Consider the following 20,000-nt stretch of genomic DNA (forward strand, 5'->3'; position numbering starts at 1 on the left):
CTATCTAGCTGTTAGCCATTAGCCACTTTGCAACCAAGCTAACTGCCAACCTAACTGTGTGTACGGTAAGCGAATATTTTTTCCTAGGATGAATCCGGAAAGTTGACTGACAGGCAGATCTGGCCAATCCTAGCGCCTGAGGGCGGGAATTTTCCCGATTCATCTTCGGAAAAAAATATTGGCTACCGGGACGCCCCCCGGAGTTGCATTTTTTTTGAGCAGATTTTGGTTTCTCACCTGTCCATGACATGGTGTAGTGCAGATGCAGTGGTTGACTAGATACATAGTTGTTTCTTTCTTTATCTGTTTGACCCAATAAAAACATTCATTCTAACCAGTGCAACTACCCAGTGTGAGATCAATGCCCCCATATTATGTTGTTGTTGAAGTGATTCAGTCCCTGTTTCAGAGGCGGCACTCCGCTCCTATTTCAACAAACCAAGAGAGCCGTCCGTGAACTTTTTGGACTGGCTGCAATGGAGTGTCAGCTGTCACCAACCTACCCCATCATCTGTGGTGGCTTAAAAATGTCACCGAAATACAACACACTAACTCCACTCCCCCTGGTGTGGCGCATTGCCTCTCAGGATACATCCGCTGTTACCCATTCAACCTTAGATTCGTGCGCACCGAGATGAATGACTCGATGCAGAGATCAATGACTGGCAGACTGACAGCGCAGACCGAGTCAAAGTCATGCTGTGTACAAGCGAGCAAGACAGCAGAGAAATGGCAGGTCGGATCTGGCACTTTGACAGTGCATAAGAGGAGATTCGTCTTCACTCTGTCACACAAACACACGCACACACATGCACACACGCAGTGACACATGCACACAAATGTTCAACACACACAAACTTGCAAAACAATTGCGCAAACCGACTCACAAACATACATGGGGCCACTCAGAAACATACACACACGCACACACACGCACGCACGCACGCAGGGGTAGTCAGCTTGAGTTGGCTCCAGTGTTGGAGCTCAATCCGTCACGAGCAGCAGGATCTGGCATGTAATCGATCCCAGACAACCTCAGCGTAGGTCATAGTGACTGCACTGACAGGGGCCCGCTGTCAGCCCGGACCCCCTGCATGTCAACTCCGTCACCCAGCAGCCCAGGCTGTCACAGCGTTGACACTAACAGACCTAGATGACCTGTCCGTAGAAAGAGAGGGGGGGGGGGGCTCAATTTAGGCTCTGACTTGTAAATGGAAGATGAGGTTTGCATTTTTTGCGGATTTCAGCTGAGAGATGATGGGAGAGAGAGAGAGAACAAGGGGGGGCGGGGGAGGATGAGAGAGAGGAACAGGTGCAGACTTTAAAAACTACTCAGTGAGAGAGAGAAAGAAACGGTGTCAAAAGGCAGGTGCAGATTTGAAGCCACCGAGTCACATCTCTCCTAAAAACAGGTAAAGGTTTGTTCCGCACAACTGTTGTAACAAGACACTGCTGTCTGCACACCGATGTACGCAGTTGTAGATTCCTACAAACTCCAACAACCAACACTAATAAAAATAAAGTGTATTTTTATGATGGTTTTGTGTTTTGCTGAAAGGGCCTTAGCGTTGTTTAACCTACGTTACACCAACGTACGATTCTATTAAACTGCATTGAGTTAGACAGGGGGGCGGCACGGTGGCGCAGTGGTTAGCGCGCTCGCCTCACAGCAAGAAGGTCCTGGGTTCGAGCCCCGGAGCAGTCCGACCTTGGGTGTCGTCCCGGGTCGTCCTCTGTGTGAAGTTTGCATGTTCTCCTCGTGTCTGCGTGGGTTTCCACGGGGGTTCCGGTTTCCTCCCACAGTCCGAAGACATGTAGGTCAGGTGAGTCGGCCGTACTAAATTGCGAGTGTATGATGGCCTGGCGGCCTGTCCAGGGTGTCTCCCCGCCTGCCACCCAGTGACTGCTGGGATAGGCTACAGCATCCCCGCGACCCTGAGAGCAGGATAAGCGGTTCGGATGATGAATGGATGGATGGATGGATGGATGGATGAAGAGGTGAACTGTTGGTCAGTTAAAGCATGTGTGTGGTTGCTTTCTTGTATAGCATCTTTACCTTAGCTCCCCAAGAGGGACACCCTGCCATCCAGCAGAAATACACTGAGGGACTGAATGGCCAGCAACCTCAAATAAAACATTTGCAGGGCGTCCGGGGTGGCGTGGCGGTCTATTCCGTTCTACCAACACGGGGATCGGCGGTTCGAATCCCCGTGTTACCTCCGGCTTGGTCCCTGCAGACACAATTGGCCGTGTCTGCGGGTGGTAAGCCCGATGTAGTTATGTCTCCTGGTCGCTGCACTAGCGCCTCCTCTAGTCGGTCGGGGCGCCTGTTGGGGGGGGGGGGCTGTGGGGAATAGCGTGATCCTCCCACGCGCTACGTCGCCCTGGTAAAACTCTTCACTGTCAGGTGAAAAGAAGCGGCTGGCGACTCCACATGTATCGGAGGAGGCATGTGGTAGTCTGCAGCCCCACCCCGGATTGGCAGAGGGGGTGGGGCAGTGACCAGGACGGCTCGGAAGAGTGGGGTAATTGGGCAAGTACAACTGAGGAGAAAAAGGGGCAACAAACAAACAAAAAAAATCAAATTTGCAGCTAAACTAATCGTAACTGTGATAAATTGAAGTATGGCGCGTGAGTAGATCAGAAGAAGAACATTTCATGACTGAAAGTTCAGACAGCTTCATTTCAAACCAGGGTTTTGGAGACTCGGGAAAGCCTTCAGCTGCACGTATAAATGAAATCCGACCTCACCGGAATCAGATGCGGACGAGACAAACACCTGTCCCGAGCCGTGGCTTCGGAGGAAACGATCGGTGGCGGCGTCAACGCTGCGGGGGGGACCGACGAACAACAGGTGAAATGGAAAAAGATGACTGCAGGATCAGGGGCAGGAAACCAAAGAAAAACAAGCCTGGCAAATCTGGGAGAACGCTGTCCCGCCTCACCACCTGAGCCGTCACCTCAGGACGGACATCTGCTTCTCTCGGCTCTGCTTAGGCATCAAGTAGCACACCCACCCTTATTTCACCATCGTCAGCTCCTGTTAACTTGTGTCAGTTGACTATTTGTGTACCCGCCTCCCTTTGTGCGTACTGTATCCTCACCTAGAAGTGCACAGGGTTACATATTTGGGAATAAAGTCGCTAAATATGGTGTAAAGACCACGGACTCGCTAGCCCTTGGCCAACGGGCCATGACTCAGTATCAGCGTCAACTCAACGTTCGTTTGACTCTCCATTTCAAAAAACCCTTACAGCAGACTCAACCAATCGATTCAAGAGCAACCATAAGGGCAGCATATACTGATGGCAGCGCAATAGAACAGTGCTAACCCACATGCAGCACTGATGACCCAGTGTGCAGACATAACACGTGGCTCTAATTTTCAAGCATCACAGTCACGTGATGCTTGGAACAGGCACCTTGTAACGTTCTTTAGAAAGGTGCGATATAAATAAAGTTTATTATCATTATTATTTCCAAAAAATTATTTCGGATTTTTCTCCCAATTTAGTGGCCAATCGATCCCTATTTTAATTGAAACACCCACCCTCGTACTGCATGCGTTCGCCAACTGCATCTCTCCGGCCGGCGGTCTCGAAGGAGACGCCTCCCCGCTTTCGTGACAAGGCGACTCCAGGCCGAACCACTGTTTTTTCCGACACACACAGAGACGCATTCACGTGACGAACACAAGCCGACTTCGCCCCCCTCCCGAAGACAGCGTTGCCAATGATTGCTGCTTCATCGAGTCCGGCCATAGTCGGATCTGACGAGACCGGGGCGCGAACCCCAGTCCCCAGTAGGCAACTGCATCGACACAAAGCCGATGCTTAGACCGCTACACCACCACGGACCCTATTATCATTATTATTTGCAGCGATGCAACTTGCTAAGCAGAGATAGTCCGTGTATTCGTGATGCTGGATAGTGACAAAGGAAAGGAAAGCAGCACTGATGACCCAGTGTGCAGGCATAACAAGTGGCTCTAATTTTAAAGCATCACAGTCACGAGATGCTTGAAACAGGCACCTTGTAACGTTGTTTAGAAAGGTGCGATATAAATAAAGTTTATTATCATCATTATTATGTGCAGCGATGCAACTTGCTAAGCAGAGATAGTCCGTGTATTCGTGATGCTGGATAGTGACAAAGGAAACCACAGCTTTGCAGTTGGGACACACTAATGAATTTAACAAATCAATGGCCAACGCAAGAGAGGCAAGATTGAGATGGCTTGGACATGTGTGGGGGAGAGATGCTTGGTATATTGGGAGAAGGATGCTGAATATGGAGCTGCCAGGGAAGAGGAAAAGAGGAAGGCCAAAGGGGAGGTTTATGGATGTGGTGAGGGAGGACATGCAGGTAGCTGGTGTGACAGAGGAAGATGCAGAGAACAGGAAGAGATGGAAACGGATGATCCGCTGTGGCGACCCCTAGCGGGAGCAGCCGAAAGCAATAGTAGTAGTAGTAGGGGTAGTAGTAGTAGTAGTAGTAGAGTAGAGAGGTGTCAGAAGTGGGATGGTGAGACCGCGAGGCCATCGGAAGCGTGTGCGCGCAGAGGCGTGAGGGAGCTGATATGCTGAAGCGCGGGGAAGCGCCTCACGAAGGAGGGGGGGTTAGTGTAATGATCACGGATGACTAGACTTGCTAGCTCTTGGCTAATGGATCGGGACCTTTAGTTGACTGGTTAACGTAGTCGCCCGTGGTGCGGGAGACCCGGATCGCGTCCCGGCTGCGGAATCTCCTCCCGAATTCGCTACAATAGTTTATTTTCCCTAGGGACAACATCAGACTGACCTGATGATATCAGGCAAAAACTGTGATCTTTTACCGAGTTCACCTTTTAAACACAAGATAACCTGCTCCACCCCAGTCATGGAGTGGAGATTTAAACAGTGCAAGAAGCCACGTTAAAGCTGCAACCTGTTAAACTGCTGCCTCCCAGCAACATGACGTAACTAGCAGAAGGGGTTGCAATGTGCTAGAGGTTGTAAATGACTCACCCGTTCTCCAGACTTCTGCGTTTGAAAAACACGGGACCTGGCCTGGCTAAGTTGTTTTTGTTGTTACATGAAGGACACCGATGCCACGGCCCAAAGTCTTGGTTTGCACTCACGACCTTCAACAAACGCTGCAAACTGACATCTACTGAAGGTGTTAGAAAACAGCAGATGTCTGCAGACGTGCTGGCTGGGTATCTTGCTTGCTTGTGGAGGCGCCAGATCACACTGTTATTTTGATTTGTTGACGGTCTTGAACGATACAGGTAAAGCATTCAGGTAGAAATTATACAAACACCTTTAAAAAACGTGTTTTTTGAGCTTTGGGACAAAAGAAAGGTGAATTGTGCAAAAGGGGGTGGAAATGTGACATCAGTAGCGCCCTCTCTGTGCTTTTTATTCTCGTGCATTCGAGTGCCTTGCACCAGTGGATAAATAACTGCGTATTGAGGAAGAAGATGGCAACTTGTAGCAAGCTGTTGGCAGGCCAGCCCAGGATCCTGCTAACCTTCAGTGTCAAGATGATCCTGGAACCGCTGCTGGGAGGCCATCTGGATCTCCCATTACCCCGCCACATAAACCATGAGCAGGGCCACTCTGCAGGAGCCTGTCGCTTTCCTTCTTACTGTGTGTGTGTGTGTGTGTGTGTGTGTGTGTGTGTGTGTGTGTGTGTGTGTGTGTGTGTGTGTGTGTGTGTGTGTGTGTGTGTGTGTGTGTGTGCACGAAAGACTGTGCACATGTATTTGTGTGTATGGCAGTGTAAGATTTTGTATGTTAATGTGTATGCAGCTTTGTGTAAACACACTCTATGTGCACACATACAGTAGTAGTTGGAGTACTCTGTAAAGCCCTCTTGTATCTGCGTCCGTGTGACTTTGTGTATTGTCTGAGAGCATGCACTCATGTGTTTGCATGTGACTTTGAGTTCATGTGTGGTTGTGTGCTTTTTGCGCCTGTGTATGTTTTAATAAGTGTGTTTGTGTGTTGACTTGTCTATACATACTTTAGTGTGCGTGTGTGTGTGTAAAATTCCTTTTTCAGCTTCTGCAACACTGCTGGTGTTATTCAGGGTGTCATTCGCCTCCTGTTGAGCGCCGTCAGTGATGTTGTGGGCTTTCTGTTTTTCCTGTGTGCCACATCCGTGAGGTGGGCAACAACTCAAATGCCACACTGAAAAGCCTGCTAGCATGAGTTTACACAGTGGCCCTTAAATGTTCATGCAGCACCAAGTAATCACACATTATTAGGCCAGGGACCCTCACCCAGGCACCCCCATGGTCCCTGTATGAGGGTCCATGGCCTCTTTCAGAGGATTTTTGTCTTTGTACTTATATGGTGTGAATAGTTGGTAGGTAATGTTACAATGCTACAGTGCAACCAGTAATTAGATCCATCGTTTCCATACCTTCTTTAAGTTGGATCATTTTTGGTTTACAATCCAGGGTTGTGCAGACCGGCAATGAATCAAGGCAGCATCTCGGAAAACAGCGCGGCTGCATGTAATTAGACGGAGATGTGCCGTCTCCAGACTCCTCCGCAGAAGGTGCGCTCTAATGAGCGCCTACAGCATCATACGCCACCTATTCACAGGGAGTTGATACCATTTAATGCGTAGCGAGTCCTTGAATTAGGTCAAATTGCTTTCCGCCGGCAAAGGAACGGCAGTCGAGTTATGCCCCTTTTCCACTACATGGTACCGGCTCAACTCGACTCGCCCTTTTTTTCGTTTTCCATTACTGGAAAGTACCGATATTTTGGTAACTGTTACCAATTTTCTGGTAGCACCTTTGTCGAGGTTCCAAAAAAACTGGAGCGGGTACCAAAATCAAAGCAGACCTCTGATTGGTCAGAGAAACGCGTCCTTGCGTCATCAATGCGCGCATGGGTATCACCATGGATATCACCCGGCATTTCTAAATACCGAAGCGGTCGAAGCGGAGTTATCTTAAAAGTACATTTTGAAACTGAAAAAATGGAGAGCCGAAAATCCAGCTACACTGACGAGGTACTGTTAAATGGAAAACGACACTGAAGCGAGTCGAGTTGAGCCGGTGCCATGTAATGGAAAAGGGGCATAATTAGATTGGGAGTGTACCAAAGACCACCTTCCCCTCAGTGGGCTCGGTCTCATTGTTTTGGTCCGCACCCGAATGCGATTGTTGCGGTCACGTATGGCCAAACGAACCAAACTTACGCCGGGATCAGACTACACGAATTCAGGCTGATTTTGACACGATTTTGTCCTCGTCGACAAATTCCCAGCGTCGGGCCCGATTATGAACGAGCGTCTTTACGTCGTGTAGTTTGACATAATCGACGAACAGCGATGCGGCGCCCCACGACACCCCGACGAAATGTCTGGCGCGTCACATTTGTTTGTATTTGAGTCTGACGTCTCCTACGACGTGGCCCTTGACGTTGACCAATAGGATGACAGAGTGCTCTCTGGCGCACGTACGTAAACATGACAAAGAGAAAGCGGCGCTGCTTTTGCTGCTGTCAGGTGGAAGGACGACACCGAGGAAAGGTTCGTTGAGCAGTGACAACAATACCCCTGCAGGTCTTTTAGACGTTTCCTCGAGGGAGGGAGGACCATGACAGAGTCAAAAAAAGATGGGCTAAATGTTGGAGAGTAATAGCGGAGTAGCAATGCTCCGCTATTTCTACGCTAAGATGGCCGGCTACTCACCGAGTTCAGCAACACGGTGAGTAGCCGGTTAAGCTATGCTAGGCTATCATTCCCCAGTAGCACTAACCGTAACAGCAACCAGAATCGTTTTTTCTTTATTTTCTTTATTTTCTTCGGGACACACATAGCGTTTCTGTAGCCATGATTGAAATTTCTTGACCCTCCTCGATGACCTATGAACTCGCGCAAGATAGTGAAAGGCAGCAACCGGTGATTGGTCGGGGTCATATTTGTAGTCTCCCGGCCAAGACACGGCAAGAATTTGTGTCACTATGATTGGCTAATCTGACACGGTGACCATCGTGAAAGACAAAAATATCGTGTAGTCTGATCCCGGCATTAAGTCAACGCTCTGTGGTCTAAAATAGACACGTCAAACATACTAGGTGTAAAAAAAGCCCTGAAGCAGTTCCCTTAAAGGGAGGGGGGGGGGTCTTGGGTCAGCTCCATGTAAACTGCACTAGCGTTGCTAATGAATGCAATCTGGTCTAAATTTGAGGATTTGAGGAAGTGAGCTGCTACTGATAACCTATATTTGGTTGGGCTGTCAGTCACGCACACATACAATTTCTTCTCCAAGTATGTATCCATCATTTGATGTCTTTTGACTGCATCAGGGTTGAGTCTCCTTGCTGCTGCGTGTGAATGCGCTCCCAAGTATTGCAGAAAACAACACATCTCACCACCGCGCACCCGTGTTCTCAGAGGACGTCTGCTTCGAGCATTGCGCCTTGATTCTGGTTCTGATTCCATTGAATATTGTGTAACATGGCTGCGTACAACATACCCAGGCTGTTCCTCAACCTAACTCTAACAACGCCTACCTTGCGCCTGCGCGAGCCAACAATAACTACATGGCACATGAGTAGAACAAGTCGGGTTTCCGGTACGGATCGGGCAGTATGTGTAGCGTTTTTACAACCAACTTTAGATCAGACTCCTACAGACGCAATTGGCCGTGTCTGCGGGTGGGAAGCCGGATGTGGGTATGTGTCCTGGTCACTGCACTAGCGCCTCCTCTGGTCGGCTTGTTCAGGGGAGAGGGGGAACTCGGGGGAATAGCGTGATCCTCCCACGCGCTACGTCCCCCTGGTGAAACTCTTCACTGTCAGGTGTAAAGAAGCGGCTGGTGACTCCACATGTATCGGAGGAGACATGTGGTAGTCTGCAGCCCTCCCCGGATCGGCAGAGGGGGTGGAGCAGCGACCGGGACGGGACCGGGAGTGGGGTAATTGGCCGGATACAACTGGGGAGAAAAATGGGGAAAAATCCAAAACAAAACAAAAAAAAGACCAAACTTCCCTGTGACGAAATAACTGATTGGCTAACCCTAACCTTAACCAATCAGAGGGCAGAGTTCCTGCAGCGTGGTTGGGGGAAAAAAATCTCTGGCAGGTTGTTCACCTTATGGTTGTTTGCATATGACGCCACGAACTACCGATGGAGGGCAGGAAGTGATTTTCTACATAGAAGGCACTATCGCAAACTTTCGAAATGCCTGTTTGCTGTCATTAACTGTGAAACCACAAGGAGGTTTTATTGCGTACCAAAAGTTGTTGTTCATGGGGGGGGGGGGGGGGATGCAAGAAATTGACCGAAAACGCCGGAAAAAATGGCTCGCGAATCGTCGTCTGCGATGGAGAGGAGCGGTGTCGGATAACGCGCGTGTGTGCAGTGACCACTTCGTCAAATAAAAATCACTCTTCATAACATAAGACTCATGTCCAACATATCTTACTTCCTGTTTATACCTTTCTCTCATAATATCGTCTAAACTAGCACAGTTCGGGCTAAACTAGCTCCATCTCGTCCATTCTGCTTTTCACTTCCTGCCCGCCACCTGAATCTCGCGTGTCATCAGAATCACGTGACTGCAAACAAGCCAATAAACTGCGTACGCTGTTTCCTTGTTCCGGCTTTTAAGTAGCTGGTAGCGCGCCGTGGACGCGTCAATGATTGACAGTGATAGCATGTGATAGCATAGTGACAGTGGTAGCATGCGATAGCATAGTGACAGTGATAGCATGTGAAGCGTCACACAAACACACCATGGTTTGGTAGAATCAATTACACAAACAATCTCGGACTCGAGCAATCTGCCCAAGTGTGCAAATGACCGAGGAGGAAGATTAGTCAGTGTGCTTTTTTTCTTTCTTTTTTACAAACAGAGGGAGACAAAATCAAAGGCAAAATGTCGTCATAAATATTTTAAAGAACAACAACCAGCCATAATTAACACTATATTTCATGTTTTAAAAACTTAGCCTCCCAACTTTTAGCTATGTTTCCGTCTAATTACCCAGAATGCTTTCTGGGTAAAAACAACTCAAATAATTTATTCAGTCAACTCAGTAAATGACACATTGTTTCTCATGCAGACTTTTTAGCTTTTGCAGTTAGTTACGGCGGGTATGTGACAAATAATGCAATTCAGCCCAAATGAGCAGGGAGGCTGCGGATTCTGCTGACGTGGCGCTTACGGATGTCCTTGCCTCTTGCCTTGCCTCGCAACGATTTCTCTCCTAATTTACACTGTTTTGACTTTTTTTTTTTCCTCGAGTATAATCCTGCCGTTGTGAGTGAAGGCGCGCTAAATCACTCCAGGAGGTTGTACGGTAGAAAATGAAGGCTTAAAGCCTTGCTAGAACAAGTACGTTATAGGTATTCAGCTGACAACCTGACCCAGAGAAACCAGCAGTGAACACAACGGCACAATTAGCTGCAATTCCTACATTAGGTGCTACACAGGCAATCAATGAGGGTGCAAGGGTCAAGGCCGCAGCACCCCGGAGGGACAGCACACCGAATATTCCTGATGGTCCTGAAAATATTCTGGCATCGGGGACCCATGAAACAGAGGATTTGCTGAGGTAGAGAAGGGGCTTCAGAGCCTTATGGGAAGGGCATTTCCTTTATTACACTGCTCTCCTCCACACCATCATTCTGGCCCTTTGTCACACACACACACACACACAAACACACATATGTGTGCAAACACGGTCACATAAAGAGAGACACGCAGGCACATACACAAGATACCACAAGTAGACAGATGCATGTGTGGAGGTGCACACAGACATGCACACACACACACAGATATGCACGTAAACACAGTCACATAAAGAAAGACACGCAGGCACATACACAAGTAGATAGATGCATGCGTGGATGTGCACACAGACACACACACAGACACACTCAGTCACTCGGACCTGGCCTCTCTATCAAAACCTAATCTCCAGTACTCTCCCAGCCACATCATCTGTAATACACACCATCCCTCCTCCTCCAGGCCTGTGGGGCCACCGCCTCACCAGAATATTTTCAGCTTGGCTGGACAAACGGATCCTGCTGCTGCCCGGCACTTTAATGCAGCGAACAATGGCGCTGTCGCATTTAGCATGTAGATGAATGTCCACAGGGACACTCGTGTGTTTTCAGACTTGTATTTATCCAGGGAAATCCACCTGAGATCTAACACACGCTTCCCCAGCAACGCTTCTCGGTCACACAGTTTCTCGCATTCACACAACTGCCAGTAGTTGTTATATATGTCAGCAGCTACTGGGAGCTTCCCAGTACAGCCCCAGTCTTCAGCTGCCACGCACAGCAGCTCCACTGGTGCAACTGATGCTCCAATGCCTTGCTCAAGGACACCATTAACCCAGCTATTGAAAGGATAGTGATTTTATAAACGCTTGTTTCCACACAAATGTCCAGTTGGTCTTATTCTCTAACCAGCGACTCTCCAGACACAAGCCGGCGTCTCAAATCTCCAGGCTACTGCTGATTTAACAGTCAAAATTTACCCGTCTTTCGATGACGGCGCGAATTCCCATTTGCGTCTAAGTGTTTTCGTTTGATGGCTGGGAGAGCTCGCACCGGGTCGGCGGGATAGGCTAAGCTAACTGCTAGCCCACGCAGACCGCAGTTCCGAGAACACCGAGGGCGGTCTGGCGGCGGCCTCTCCTGGCGTTGACCGTGGTGTTTTTGATGTCGTCGTGAGAACTGCGGGGAGGTGTGTCGAGGGTGTCTGGCTGGGAGAGCTTGGTCTGCTTCGTCCGGTGGGCCCGGAGACCACGGCCCCTGCCTGGAGCTGTGCCCGAGGAGGAAACGCCGAGGGCGGTCTGACAGGATGCGGAAGTGGGGCAGGCTAAGTTAACTGCTAACCCATACAGACCGATGGTTCCGACAGTCATCCTGGCTGGCATTCGTTTTTTGTTTAGTTTCGATATGTATTAGTTTGGATGTGTGTTAGTTTGGATGTGTGTGTTCTTGTAGTTTTGGGGTGTGTTTTTGTCTTTGTGTTGTACTGCTGTAGGCTGGGGGAAACGGCGTTTCGTCTCATTTCATGTACGCAAGTGCATGACGTGAAATGACAGTGTTCCTGATTCCTGAAAATAATCTCCTGACCCTATCTAGTGACTGACGCACCTTTTGTATTAAGAGGACCATGTGTGATGGGGACTGGATCTTATTGCACAAGTAAAGAAAGTGTGCAATGTTTCTTGTCAATTGGGAACAATCTCCAACGTGTGTCTATCTATCTATCTATCTATCTATCTATCTATCTATCTATCTATCTATCTATCTATCTATCTATCTATCTATCTATCTATCTATCTATTATCCCAACCGAGTAAGCTGAGGAGAAAAGTACTGGAGAAATGCTTTCATCCCTTCATGTCAAGACCACTGTATTTATCCTGGCATCGGGTCAAAAGACTCATTCACGCCTCCATCTTGATCAAACTGCAACAGCAAACATTTTAACTGGCACGAACAGATGTAATCACCTCTCTCTGATTCTGACCTCTCTTCGGCTGTTACCCGTTAGGCTTGGAGTGGATTTTTAGATTTCACGGAAGATTTTTTGGGAGATTGATCAATACATTTCAGACCTTTTAACCCTGTATGAGCCGGCGTACGCCCTCAAAAAGTATGCCAAAGCTGAACTCTAGTCCTGGGTGCTGGAACGAAGATCTGAAGAAAACAGAATATTCAACACAATACAGAGCATTTTATTAAAATGTCTGTGTTGTAGACTTGCTTTTGAGCAATGTTTCTTTTGTTGTTAATTTTTTGTGGCTTTACCTGATGTTTTCCTCTTACTTTTTGTAATTCTCTGTCATTTGCAGGTGGAAACTTTGTGGTGGCTCCTCGTTGGCCAGTTCAGAAGGTAAACTAAACGACAGCCCTGTCAAGTGAACCGTGCCCAATCACAGTGGCATGCTACCACCTAGTGGACAATTTGTAATACTGCATGTCATTCTACTCTCCGTTACCAAGCTCCAAAAATTAAACATTTATGCACATTCAGGTGTACATGAGTGTGTTTATGTATAACAGGGCTTCTCAAAGTCCGGACCGAGGTCCGCAAGTCAGTCCGGACCCAGCCCATACCTCGTGTTATGAATACAATAGAGTGTGAAGTTTTCTATTTTGTGTGGTGTTGCTGCCGAGTCCACGCATTAACCTTACGCCGGAGGATTTGCTTTGGGGTGGTGCGAAGTTTTTATTGCACTTACGGTAACGTAACGAGCGTAGTTGTCGTCAAACGGAGTACTGCAATCTTGGCGCCCAGGTAGCGTAGCGGTCTATTCTGTTGCCTACCAACACGGGAATCGGCGGTTCGAATCCCCGTGTTACCTCCGGCTTGGTCGGGCATCTCTAGACACAATTGGCCGTGTCTGCGGGTGGGAAGCCGGATGTGAAGAGTAGGTTAATTGGCCAAATACTAGAATGGGGGAGGAGTGAGTAACGTTATCTTCACTTCGTGCGGGGGGGAGGGACGAACTGAGCTGACCCTCTTTAAAGCAGAGGGAACTATCGTGACCATAAATGACAGTAACGAGCACCCTACCAGCAAGTTTCATTAGGTTTAGAGCTAATCAGAGGCTCAGTAGGCGCGGGTGTTTGCAGAACATCATATGAGTGATAACTTAAAACAAAAGTTATACGTGAGTTGATTAAATGTTATTTTGTCATCGCCAATCGTTCCGGACCTCTGATCTTGAATAAAAATCATATGTGGACCTATGAATAATACGTTTGAGAACCCCTGATGTACAAACCCCAATTCCAATTAAGTTTGGACGTTGTGTAAAACGTGAATAAAAATAGAATACGATGATTTGCAAATCATTTTCGACCCATATTGAATTGAATACACTACAAAGACAAGATATTTAATGTTCAAACTGATAAACTTTGTTGTTTTTTGCAAATATTCACTCATTTTGAATTTGATGCCTGCAACATGTTCCAAAGAAGCTGGGACAGGGGCAACTAAAGACTGGGAGAGTTGAGGAATGCTCAAAAACCACCTGTTTGGAACATTCCACAGGTGAACAGGTTAATTGGAAACAGGTGAGTGTCATGATTGGGTATAAAAGGAGCATCCCCGAAAGGCTCAGTCGTTCACAAGCAAGGATGGGGCGAGGTTCACCACTTTGTGAACAACTGCGTGACCAATTGTCCAACAGTTTAAGAACAAAGTTTCCCAACGTACAATTGCAAGGAATTTAGGGATTTTCATCATCTACAGTCCATAATATCATCAAAAGATTCAGAGAATCCGGAGAAATCTCTGCACGTAAGCGGCAAGGCCGAAAACCAACATTGAATGCCCGTGACCTCCGATCCCTCAGGCGGCACTGCATTAAAAACCGACATCATTCTGTAAAGGATATTACCACGTGGGCTCAGGAGCACTTGGGAAAACCATCGTCAGTTAACACAGTTCGTCTCTACATCTACAAGTGCAAGTTAAAACTCTACCATGCAAAGCGGAAGCCATATATCCACAACACCCAGAAACGACGCCGGCTTCTCTGGGCCCGAGCTCATCTGAGATGGACTGACGCAAAGTGGAAAAGTGTGCTGTGGTCTGACGAGTCCACATTTCAAATTGTTTTTGGAAATCATGGACGTCGTGTCCTCCGGGCTAAAGAGGAAAGGACCATCCAGATTGTTATCAGCGCAAAGTTCAAAAGCCAGCATCTGTGATGGTATGGGGGTGTGTTAGTGCTCATGGCATCATGGGTAGCTTGCACATCTGTGAAGGCACCATTAATGCTGAAAGGTACATACAGGTTTTGGAGCAACATATGCTGCCATCCAAGCGACATCTTTTTCAGGGACGTCCCTGCTTATTTCAGCAAGACAATGCCAAGCCACATTCTGCACGTGTTGCAACAGCGTGGCTTCGTAGTAAAAGAGTGGGGTACTAGACTGGCCTGCCTGCAGTCCAGACCTGTCTCCCATTGAAAATGTGTGGCGCATTATGAAGCGCAAAATACGACAACGGAGACCCCGGACTGTTGAGCAACTGAAGTCGTACATCAGTGTTACTCTTTATGCGGTTCGCGAGCCGCATGCGGCTCGTGAGACTTTGTTTTGCGCCTCATATAGAGCCACTGATAACAATAACAACATAGCTATAACTTCTACAGGTTCCGTTTGTGTCCTGTCTTAGCACATTGAAATGAATTATCCAGCAGATGGCAGCATACTGAAGATACGTCAAAGAACGTAGGCTACGTAACAGCGTGGGATCATGGGTAGACGTATAGCCTATTTGTGTAGCTTTGTGTTTGCAAAATGTTTTGCAAGTTTAGCACATAAGGTTATATCAAATATTGTCTCGACCTCCACCCCTCTCAAAATGGACAGATTTATTATTAGAAAAAAGCTTCTTCATTAGCTGATGGCGATGGAGTTAGAAACAGGCCCGAGGAGAAAGAGCAACGTGAGGAAAGAACGGGGGGAGGAAATGCGGATCAGTTTGGCCGAGAAGCCACGGATGCTGCACCAGCAAAGAAACAGGTGCGGTCAGTTCGGGACGAACACTGAACATTTCAGGATACACGGACTGATGAGTTTTTCTTTGTGTATTACGAATCCGCTCCATTCTGCCTAATTTGCCAAAAGACTAGTGCCAATTGTAAACGGTCTAACCTTGAACGCCACTTTAGTGCTTTTGATGCCAAGTACAACATGTTGTACCCACCAGGTAGCAACCTGAGGACTAATAAAATTAAACAGTTGACACTGACTCTGAATGAGCAGCAAAGAATGATGGCGAGATCAGTCTCTGTTGCCGAGAAACCGACCAACGCCACTTACGAGATCGCTTGGATTTTCGCTAGGCATAGCTAGCCAATATATACATTTTTGTGGACTTTTTTTATGTTGATAATGCTTATGTATAATTGCATATGTACATGCATACATTAGATGGGTTCCACTCCCAGCCTTACAAACTCACAAACAAGTATTATATCTTTTAATAATGCAATGTAATTATTAATGGAGAATAAAAAGAGATGGAAGGATGGAAAGCATTGTACTATATTTTTTATAAACATACACAAAGATGGTAAATATCTTGAGAGTGATGATAAAAAAAAACACCCGAGTTATATCTGCAACCTCTGTGGCTCTTTGAGGAATAGTCTTACTCATACTAAGTGGCTCCCCTAAGAAAATTAGTGAATACCACTGTTGTACATCAAGCAAGAATGGAAAGAATTCCACCTACAAAGCTTCAACAATTAGTGTCCTCAGTTCCCAAACGCTTGTTGAGTGTTGTTAAAAGGAAAGGTGATGTAACACAGTGGTGAACATGCCCCTATCCCAGCTTCTTTGGAATGTGTTGCAGGCATCAAATCCAAAATGAGTGAATATTTGCAACAAAAAAACCCCAATAAAGTTTATCAGTTTGAACATTAAATATCTTGTCTTTGTAGTGTATTCAACTTGAATGTAGGTCGAAAAGGATTTGCAAATCATTGTATTCTGTTTTTATTTACGTTTTACACAACATCCCAACTTCATTGGAAATGGGGTTTGCATAATAACATGACATAACAGTGACCTGCTTTGCTGCTTCATTGTCCTAATTTTTTGTGGATATTATCTATCTGTGTTTTAAAATTAGCTGTGCTTTTTAAAGTAGAGTAGGCGATTAAAAAATTTTTTTTAACAAAATGCCTTTTTTTCCAGTCTGTATAATCTTAAATAATGAGTGTAATGGTCAAGCGTTTTTATGTGAATTGTTGCAGGAAAAAAAATCTTCAACTTGGTGGAAATCATTATTCTGTCTGCTTTCTCTGTTTTTCTATAGCATCTTTACATAATTTGATCTAGTCACTGTCGTTGTGTTTTAGGATTTGGATACAGACACCCCAATGGTGGAGGGACTCAGTCCAGACCAGAGTGACAGCCCAGATGTAACACCAGAGTTGCAGTACACCCCCTCTAGCCCTCAACTCCACCAATACCCTCCTGCCATCCAGCAGCTGACCGACCGCCCTCCATCAGCCTCTGAAGACCAAGTTGTAGACTCCAAACAGCCTGTCACCAAACGCCATAGGAAACTGCTTCTTAAGAGTAGTTTTGCCAGCTCTAGCGCCCCTGCTGGTGAGGAGGGGCAGCAGCAGCAGAGCCTGGCCCAGACACAGGAGAGCCGACGTCAACTGCTGAGGGAGGTCTGCTCCAAATACCGGCCCAGCGTCACCGAGCAGCTCGTGTCACGCCGCCAGGTGTCACGGGTTTATGTAGAGGACAGGTCCAGGCTGCTCTATTGCGAGGTGCCCAAGGCCGGCTGCTCCAACTGGAAACGGGTGTTGATGGTCCTGGGCGGTAGTGCCACCTCCACCCACAACATCCCCCACGACGCAGCCCACTACGCCAACCACCTTCGGCGCCTGGAGAGCTACGACCACTCTGGCATCGCCGAGAGACTTCGCTCCTACACCAAGGTCCTCTTTGTGCGGGAGCCCTTTGAGCGGCTGGTCTCCGCCTTCCGTGACAAGTTTGAGAGCCCCAATTCATACTACCACCCTGTCTTTGGACGCCCAATCATCTCCAGGTATCGGGCCAATGCCACACGCGCTGCCTTGCGGACTGGTGCTGGGGTCACCTTCAGGGAGTTTGTCCAGTACCTGCTGGATGTGCGTCGCCCCGTGGGGATGGACATCCACTGGGAGCCGGTCAGTCAGCTGTGTAACCCCTGTCTTCTCCAGTACAACTTCATTGGGAAGTTCGAGAGCCTAAAGGAAGACGCCAACTTCCTGTTGTGGAGTATTGGTGCCCCGAGCAACCTGACCTTCCCGGATTTCAAAGACAGGAATCCTCTCGCAGAGAGGACTTCCTTCAAAATCACTCAGAGCTACTTTGCACAGCTGAACTCCACAGAGAGGCAGAAGGCCTATGACTTTTATTACATGGATTATCTGATGTTTAACTACCCCAAGCCCTTCAAGGACCTTTATTAACTGGGAGGTCTTCAAAGGCACATAATAACAGAGAGTATGGAGCTTGCCATAACACACACAACCCATAATGGGAATTGACTGCTTCAGCAGGTTAAGGTTAACATTTAAAGTTTGGACAAGTGAAACGACTTCATGTAGGTTAAGTTCAAAGAACTATAACAAGTTGGATTAAGTGGTAACTTCGTTTACTACAATAACGTTCAGGTGTCTAAAACAATCCTTATGGCAATGCTACAAGGTAAAACATTATTATGGATCAAGCAAAGCACATCAGGGGTGTGCGAGAAGCATGATGTTTGCTTGTCAGTGTCGATTCAAGTGGGAGAACAAGTGACGACCAGACCTAGCACACCGATGTGAAACTTGTGTTAGTGAAGCAATGCTACAAAATGTGGCCCTCATATCAGATTTTATCCTATTTGAGGCTTTGCCTTTTATTGTCCTAACTGAATAATCTAATTGTTCAATATTGGGCCACATTCTACAATTCAATGCAGTCCTGACTAAGTTGACTCAAAGAAATACATTACCTCTGAATGGCTGAACTTTTCTACAGGACTGACAGTAGTGCCACATTACCTTGGACTGCCGTTGCAGACTACAAGCTCTTAACTCACACATCCATATTGGCACTGATGTGGAAGGAATTGGCCACAGGATAATGGCCCTAACAAGGTCAAATAGGTAGAAATGTTGACTTGTTGTGCTATAGCTGCAGACAGAGGCTGCATCCATCACTAGTATGCACCAGTGCTATTAAAATTATGCGGTTGCCAGGTTGAGATTTGTGCGCTTGGATGTTCCTGTGGGCCTTCAATAGCCACTGTAGACTCAACATTTCAGAAATTTTAAATTTGGGCTTCACTGAATTCATGTTTTGTTGAAGTACTTCAGGAAGGCAAAGGTTTTTTTCCACCCTTTCCTAGTTTGCCCTGCTAAGGCACCAGGAAGACAATCACGATTATGTGGCGCCCCCAGATTTGTTGTACTGCTGAATTTTAACTGGCAGACCACATCGCTGCCCCCATGAATATATATGGAAGGAATGGGCCACAGGCCGCAGTATGTGTGTATATATATATATATATATATATATATATATATATATATATATATATATATATACACATACTGCTCTCAATTTAACAGTCAATCTTCGTTCCAACCCCCATCTATGGTTATGAGCTTTGGGTAGTGACCCAAAGGGTGAGATACAAGTGGCTGAAATGGGTTTCCTCCGTAGGGTGTCTGGGCTCAGCCTTAGAGATAGGGTGAGGAGCTCGGACATCAGGAGGGAGCTCAGAGTAGAGCCGCTGTTCCTTCACTTCAAAAGGAGCCAGTTGAGGTGGTTCGGGCATGTGATTAGGATGCCTCCTGGGTGCCTTCCTTTGGAGGTTTTCAGGGCACGTCCAACTGAGAGGAGACCCCAGGGTAGACCCAGAACTCGCTGGAGGGACTCCATGTCCAATCTGGCCTGGGAACCCCTTGGGATCCCCCAGGAGGAGCTGGAGGGTATTGCTGGGGAGAGGGACGCCTGGAGTGCCCTACTTAGCTTGCTGCCACCGCGACCCGACCCCGGAGAAGCGGCTGATGATGAGATGAGATGAGATGAGATGAGATTTTATATATATATATATATATATATATATATATATATATATTTACACACTTTAGCCTTCACTGAATTTACTTGAGTTGAATCCCACTACACAGTCATTTAACACCGTACAAGTCACTGACTTCTATGAAGTTACCTTTGCAATGATTTTAACATGGTAAAGGTTGCTGCAGCCTCCATCAGGGGTCTGCAGTACTCAGTGGTTGTTTGTGAAGTGAACGGTACAACCGCTGAGTCCATCAGGCTCTGGCCTTGTCTGGCATGCGGTGTATTTAGCAGGTGCAGCATCAGGACGTCTGGCTGGAGGTCCCTCTACCGCTCAGGCAAACTGACATGTGAACATTATTGTCTGCAGATGCCAGTTTTTATGTTCATCTACAAAATGTTGGAAGTTATCAGGAAATACATTT

The 20,000-nt window shown here is 47.2% G+C and overlaps 1 protein-coding gene across 1 annotated transcript in view; it reads left to right on the plus strand.

The window, feature by feature from the left end:
• The window catches only part of LOC130114163 (carbohydrate sulfotransferase 8-like), a 113,938-nt gene extending 95,143 nt beyond the window's left edge, over window positions 1–18,795 (plus strand). The window contains exons 4-5 of the mRNA XM_056281949.1: window positions 12,831–12,871; window positions 16,863–18,795. Coding sequence (XP_056137924.1) covers window positions 12,831–12,871; window positions 16,863–17,972 — 1,151 coding nt within the window. The 3' untranslated portion in view covers window positions 17,973–18,795. The remainder of the gene's footprint in view (window positions 1–12,830; window positions 12,872–16,862) is intronic.
• The last annotated feature ends 1,205 nt before the right edge of the window (window positions 18,796–20,000 follow it).

This window comes from Lampris incognitus, chromosome 6, assembly GCF_029633865.1.
Source record: "Lampris incognitus isolate fLamInc1 chromosome 6, fLamInc1.hap2, whole genome shotgun sequence".
Classification (NCBI taxonomy): Eukaryota; Metazoa; Chordata; class Actinopteri; order Lampriformes; family Lampridae; genus Lampris; species Lampris incognitus.